This window comes from Penaeus chinensis, chromosome 1, assembly GCF_019202785.1.
Source record: "Penaeus chinensis breed Huanghai No. 1 chromosome 1, ASM1920278v2, whole genome shotgun sequence".
NCBI lineage: Eukaryota > Metazoa > Arthropoda > Malacostraca > Decapoda > Penaeidae > Penaeus > Penaeus chinensis.
Window position 1 is genome coordinate 20,129,170 of NC_061819.1, and position 7,500 is coordinate 20,136,669.

Consider the following 7,500-nt stretch of genomic DNA (forward strand, 5'->3'; position numbering starts at 1 on the left):
CAAAAGATGTTTATATAAAACACCAACCTGCAAAGAGCTGTCATTGTTCTCCATAAAAGCTCCTCAGGGGGATGGCCATTTAGGTACTGAAGAATTGCCATAGCCAGCTCAGGAGCAACATCATCAAACACTACAGTTTTTACCTCTTTCGTACCTAGGTTGTACATGAGTGCTGTGCCATATTCTTGAACCTGTAATGATTATCATGATTATCATTTCATGTGTACATATAACACTGGGATATCAAACATTTCTGAATATCTTCTGCTCAAAGAATGACAATACAGTTGTTAATTTCCATGGTTTGCAGATCAGAATTGAATCCATAACAATTAGAATAACATCTGAAGATTTTTACATCACTGCAAACTCTAATATGCTACATTTCCAAAAACCTTAAAATACACACCCTTTGATTCTGATGTAGAAGAGCATTTACAGCAACTTTTGTAGTAACTCGGATGTTGCTGGTCTGCTGCCCTCCATCCTGCCACTCACTGATATATAGCAACCACTCCGATGGACTCAGATGCTCAAACATGTTGCAGAACTAAACAAGTATAAAAACACAGTACTGGTAAAAAAAATACACCTCCTTATGGGTTATCCAAAAACAAAACCAAGTTTATAAAGAAAATCAACATTGTGTTACTGACCAAGATGAAATCTGCTTAAAAAAAATGGTGAATGGTGTCAGAATGTTGACAGTATTAAAAGTTTATCTACTAGCTATCAACAGCCTTTGGTTGAACTTGAATCCTCTACATATACTGTAGAGAAATATAGATATTAACATTTGAACAGACTAATTTACTAGCATTATGAATTCAAGAAGTGTATATCAAATACTTACGAAGAGAGCTAAAGATTCTTGGTGAACGGATGGCAGACTTTCAACCTTGTTAGCATAATTCATGATTGTGTGGTCTTTGCGGTCCTGGTGTAGCAGCAAAATAACATCATCTTTAAGGGCAGCAGCAGCCATAAGTCGAACAAGGTGAAGACGTGCATCATCTGGCACATTTGGATCGTGAAGTACTCGGTTAAACAAAATACTGAAGTTTTCACCAAGAGCCCAGGATCCTTCATCTTCTACTACATAAGCACGAAGTTCATTCAGATGTTCTTTTTCTTCAGGATTGAGAATATTTCCAACACTGGCTGCTAACCCCTCAAATTCAGCTCGTGCCTGCAAGGTAATACGTACATTTTCTTTATTCTCTGTTAACATTCCACAAACTATAAAAAAAAATCAAATAAATTAACACTCACAAATTAGAGTAACATTCATATCTTTTCTTTTGCACTTTTGCACACCACAAAAATAAACTGCTCTAACACACCATCTACCAAGTCAGACCACTCTACACATAAACAGGAATATGGAAGCCACGACTTGAGCAGCAACAGCACCAACGTTGTCATGCAGGTCAGAGGAGCTACGGCGGATGTGGTGGACGTAGACTGATGATAGGTAGGTGGTGGTTTTGGGGGTTCACCGCCGGGGCACAGCAGGCGGGAGAGCAGCCACAATTGGCTGCAAATACCCACCTGCTCAACAACGCTGGTGTAGACCACTGGTGGCTCGTACGGGCGTGCAGGGCCCAGGTAGCAGAGCAAGGCACTCTGGGGCTCTGGGGAGCCAAGGTCAGTGTGACTGTACCGTGGCACAGGTCGATATACCACCAACGAGTCGTGTGAGCCACGCAGACTCCCGTTGGGGGACGCCAAGAGGATGGGCGAGTCCGTGGAGGGGGGTCGGTCAAGGAATTCTTCCCCACGTGGAGGGGGGGTTGTGGAACAGGTTGATGGGGCAAATTCAAAAGTGGAAATGGATCTAATTGATGATGGGGCACGGGGCAAGCGTCGCAGGAAGGAAGATATAGATTCTAAGGAATAAGCTCGAGAAGGTGGAGCTGGTTTTGGGCCTACAGGTGATGATGGTTGTGAGCGCGTAACAGGGGATGGAGTTGGCTGTGGTGAATGGGGGATTGGAGACAAAAGAAATTGAGGTGGAGGACCTTGAGACTGTGATTTACAATTCAGTGTTGAACAAGAATCAAAGGAGAGTGAATGTGATCTTGATCTCCAACTTAAACAGGATTCATAAGAAGATGCTCGTGAAATTCCATGCATGCGTCTGAATGCAGCATTATTGACTTCAAAGTACTGTTGATCAGGAGTTACTGTTCGCATAGTATCTACTGTGGCAATTGAGGTAACTGAGTTACTCCGGCTTAGTAACGGGGGCGAAGGCGAGTTTTCTGGGGATGATGGCAATTCCTGGGGTGTTGGGACCCGGCCAACTGGATCCACAACATACAGAATATAGTAGGAAGAGCCAAATGAGAGCCCTGATGTCGAAGAGCACATTGACAAGTCAGAACAAGTTGTTGATGAGCGAGAGAGAGAAGGGGAAATCATAGGTGTGTGGTATGTACGCGTGGAGGGAGAAGTATTAGAATTGCTTGATGCTTCTTCAATGAAAATGTCTTGGGGAAGTTCTGGTGTAGGTACACGAGTGGACCTAGTTGAGGTACCAGACAAATTGTTATTGATATCAGAATCTTCTGACTTTGATGAACAAGAGGAGTTCTTCACTGATGAATGTGAGGAAGACTGTGATGATGAATGGTTAGAAGATGAAGAAGAGCAAGTTGAGGAGGATTGACTGGAAAGGGAGGAACAAGATGAAGAGGAAGAGGATGAGGAATAGAAATAAAAAGGAGATGAACTTGAGGATGAGGATGAGGATGCTAAAAATAAGTCTGAACATGAAGACGAGGCAGACAACGACAAACATGGGGAAAGGTCGCCTGATCTATAACCGGGGAGAAGGTAGGACCAAAAGTCATCATTATCAGAACCACCATCATCATCAACACCAGTACTCACATCCAGTTCATCCTTGAAGACAATAGGAGGTTCACGCTCTACTTCAGGTTCAGGTTGTTGGGGAGGTGACTCTCTGGCTGGGGCCTGAGCAGGTGCAACTTCCTCAGGCTGTACCTCTTGAGCAGAGTCTGCCATTGTGCCTTCTACAGCAGCTGCTTCACCTTCTTCAGTAACAGTCTCTGTGTTTTCAAGTCTGTTTTCAGGCTGGGGTGTGGCACCTCTGCTGCTGGGAGATGGAAGACGCTCAAAAGGCTCTGGCTCTGTCGATACAATCTCCCCACTGCTTGAATTTTCAACTGAAGTTCTGCCTGTATGGAGCCCTTCCAGAGACTCAGTTACCTCCTGTAGAGGGTCTGGCAAGATCTCCTGTGGATTATCTCCTTCTGAGTTGTGTCGGGAGTGAGAAGCAGACTGTAGGCCTGAGCAGCAAGGGGAATTCTGTTGCTCCTCTATTGACTCAACATGAGTGACATGCTTCTTTTTCTTCTTCTTGCCTTCTTCTGAGGTGTCTCCACTTGACTTGGACTTCTTCTTCTTCTCCTTTTTCTCCTTCTTTTCCTTCTTTTCTTTCTTGTCTTTCTTCTTCTTTTCCTTTTTGATTATCTTTTCATTTATGGAATTGCGGCGATCTTCTAGTATGATTCCGTTTTGTCTGTAAAAGACAACAATTAGAATTTAAAAAGGAGTAAATTTTAAGAGAAAAGCTTTTTATATTTTATTTATTAATACTTTATTTTCCAGAATAAAATTAAATTTATCTTGATATCTTTTGTATCAAGTATAATAATTACAAAAAGAAAAACAAATAAAATACTGAATCTAACTTTAAACACTATATTATTAATATCTAAAAATATTATCAGGACATTACAGTTATGAGAAATTTCCTATAAGTTAATTTTGTCAGCAATATCATCTGAACAAAAAAAAAATACTTTTTTTCAATATGCAATGAATACTGTTATTTTACTTTATACCTACATGTTCTTTTGGAAATTAATTTTGAAGTTTAAGGTTAGAATGACCAGTGAAATTAGTATTAACACTGGTTTTAAAATTGTTGTTTTTTCTTTCTTTCATTGTTGTTTGTTAAATGATTAAGCTAAGTAAATGGACTTACCTATGCAGATAAACACACACACTGTATAGGATCCAGACTGGTTTCATGCCCTGCTTTCCTTTGTTAGTGTTACATAATGTAATTCTAAATCTGTTTTCATGAAATACTGGCCCAGATTTATACTTTTCATATGACAAATATCTTTTTAAAATACATGCACTTTTCGAAATGGTATTCCATCCCAAAAACAAAACAATACATTAGTATTTTTTACATGTTACTGTTTTTTATTCTTTAAGTAAAGCCAAAAAATTGTATCTCCTTTAGAGAATCTCATTTACTCATAATTACTCACCTGATCTGATCTATAGCATTATTCAACTCCTCCAATTCAGGTGAGTCGTCGTGTCTATGTGATGTCACCTCAGATGGGATGTAGCTATGCAAATTATTGTTGAAATTTGCAAAGTTAACTTTTCTCGAGTCTGTGGACTTGATCTCCAAGTCCTTCAAGGCAGTCTTCAGTGTTTCTCCAAGTGAACTGGTGGAAACAACAGCCAAAGATGACATATGGTGGTATATTTTTAATATATACAGGTAGGATGTGGAAAGAATATGAGAGAGAGAGAGAGAGAGAGAGAGAGAGAGAGAGAGAGAGAGAGAGAGAGAGAGAGAGAAAGAGAGAGAGAGAGAGAGAGAGAGAGAGAGAGAGAGAGAGAGAGAGAGAGAGAGAGAGAGAGAGAGAGAGAGAGAGAGAGAGAGAGAGAGAGAGAGAGAGAGGAGAGAGGAGAGAGGAGAGAGAAGAGAGAAGAGAGAAGAGAGAAGAGAGAAGAGAGACGAGAAGAGAGACGAGAGGAGAGAGGAGAGAGGAGAGAGGAGAGAGGAGAGAGGAGAGAGGAGAGAGGAGAGAGGAGAGAGGAGAGAGGAGAGAGAGAGAGAGAGAGAGAGAGAGAGAGAGAGAGAGAGAGAGAGAGAGAGAGAGAGAGAGAGAGAGAGAGAGAGAGAGAGAGAGAGAGAGAGAGAGAAGAGAGAGAGAAAGAGAAAGAGAAAGAGAGAGAGAGAGAGAGAGAGAGAGAGAGAGAGAGAGAGAGAGAGAGAGAGAGAGAGAGAGAGAGAGAGAGAGAGAGAGAGAGAGAGAGAGAGAGAAAGAGAGAGTAGTGACTCATACTTTAAATATCAAATTTCAAAACTAGACAAAAGATCAGTATATGATCTATACAAAAAGCAATTGAAAATATATTGTCATCTGAATCACCAAAAAACAAATTATGCCTCAGTTCTGATTAAAGTTAAATGCATGCACATATCCTTTTTCAACTTAACCTAAACCAATTAATATTTTGAAAATACACACCTCTCACCTTCTAGCCATCATCAGCAAGTGTCAGACTTATCAAACACAAAGGAACTTTATATCACAAACATTTCCTTCCTTGAAAACATGTGCTCTCAAGTGTAAAGCAATATGAGCATCCCTTTTCTGCTGTGTTTTTTTGGGAATCTGTATACTTGTTTATCTGTTTGTTTGTGTTATATTAACTAGAAGTGAAAAATAATTGTTTGGGTGTAGCTCACCCCAAAATGAGATAATAGTAAATGAAAGGAGGAAAGATAAGAAAGCTACTTATCTACAGATATTCATGGTGTATTTGCCTTTTCTTCTTTTCCATTTACATTAGTATAATCTACTATTTGTCACAAATCTTATACATCATAAGCAAAAATGTGATTAAACCTATATAACATACTAACACTGTAAAACTTCTTACTTGATATTACAAGGACTTTAGAAGATTTAAAGCACACAATCTGTATTGAAATATCATTATTGAAATATAAAGAGTGTCAAAGTAAAATTTTATTAACCTCATACACGTACAAAAAGCATTATTTCCCTCGATTACTGTACACTCTTTGCACTAGTGTTGCTGTTCATGGTCTCACTAAGGCTCAAGACACAAGTTCCTTAGGAGAAGAGGTAGGAGAGTTGGGCAGAGAGGCTATGCTCCTTTAACTGCCAAAGGGATTGGTCATAGAGAGTAAAGAATCACCAATGTGTTTGACTGTTGTGGGGTACATTTGATGGTGAAAGTATATTGGATTATCCAGGCAAATGGCAAACACAGTCAAATTAAAAGAGAAAAAGTGGGAGATGAATGCATGGGGTCTAAGATCCAGTGATAAATTACATTTCACTTTTATCAGTCTGAATATGTATCAATATTCCTAGGACACGTCCATAAACAAAAAACAAAAAACAAAAACAAAACAAAACAAAAAAACAAAAAAAACAAAAAGAAAGTGTTCTAAACTTCACTTGAAATATCTAAATTCATACTGTAGCATTTAACAAAGCCTTACTCATGATTATATAAAAGTTTATAAATTATTATTGAGTACTCTTTACAATCATTATTTAAATTTTCCTTCTATAAATGATTTCATCAAAATAAATCAACCTTAAAATTAAATACTTTACACTGCAAGTTAACCCATAATGAAAAGAAAAAAAATAGACTAATGATAATAATTCTGCTGGGACGGTGCTGTATTTAATTACATTCTATTTCTTATTTATTCATTATATGGTTATTCTTTGTCTGGGAGCTGGGAGGGCTGACAGTGTGTGTGGGGGTGATTCTCTGCTGTGAGTGTTAATAAGGTGGGGGGTGTTGCTGGTGATGGGATCCATGCGTCGCAGCAGAATGGCCTGACAGTGGGTCAGTGGCAGTCACTTGCATGGAGGCCAGCATGGGCGACAGGACCTGACCCAGCGGTCTGCATGGTTGGGACATGGGGGTTAGTCACACCAAAACAATTAAGACAACATTATGACAAAAACTAATACAAATTTATGCCATTGGGAAAAGTAGTATGACCACTGCATCGTTTTTTTTTTTCTCAGACTCAAAGTATGACACATGCTGTGTAACTTGAATATCAACACAAAAGGAGGCTAACTAAGATGCAATTACAGTCCCATGCAGTGGTATACCACTTTTGCACTGTCCCATGAGGTATCAATTGTCAATTTTCATTGTATACTTGAAACTATGAATAAACTTGAAACTTTAATTGAATATCATACATGATAATGAAAACTGAATATCTTGATTACCAAATAAGATTTTATAACACAAGGCTCCTACCTACTACACAATCAGAGGTTTTGACAAATATCAAATTGTTTTAATCCAAGAAAAAAAAAAGTAATATTAGTTTATAAAAGACTTGTTACCTACAAAAAATTGTTATAAAAAATGCAAACTTGGAAAAAAAAAGTCAATACAAACAATTATTAAGATGCATAAAAAAAAAAGTGAAATAACTAAATAAAAATAAAAATAAAATCTGATTAAAAACACTTCATCAAAAGAAAAGTACTCACGTATTCAGCACTTCATCTGGAAGCTGCAGAATGTGCTTGGGGATACCGTGGCCACACAAAAACTGGGACACTTCGTCACTGAAGTTGTTGCAGTTGTGTTTGAACAAATCATATGCACCAGGCCTGACAAGAACAATAACAGAATAAAAATTATATC

General features: G+C 38.5%; 1 protein-coding gene across 1 annotated transcript in view; it reads right to left on the minus strand.

The window, feature by feature from the left end:
* Nucleotides 1–7,500, minus strand: part of LOC125042541 — a gene marked incomplete in the record, with an annotated part of 57,289 nt that overhangs the window by 1,115 nt on the left and 48,674 nt on the right. The window contains 6 exon segments of the mRNA XM_047638645.1: nt 28–191; nt 410–550; nt 854–1,189; nt 2,896–3,547; nt 4,311–4,496; nt 7,344–7,466. Coding sequence (XP_047494601.1) covers nt 28–191; nt 410–550; nt 854–1,189; nt 2,896–3,547; nt 4,311–4,496; nt 7,344–7,466 — 1,602 coding nt within the window.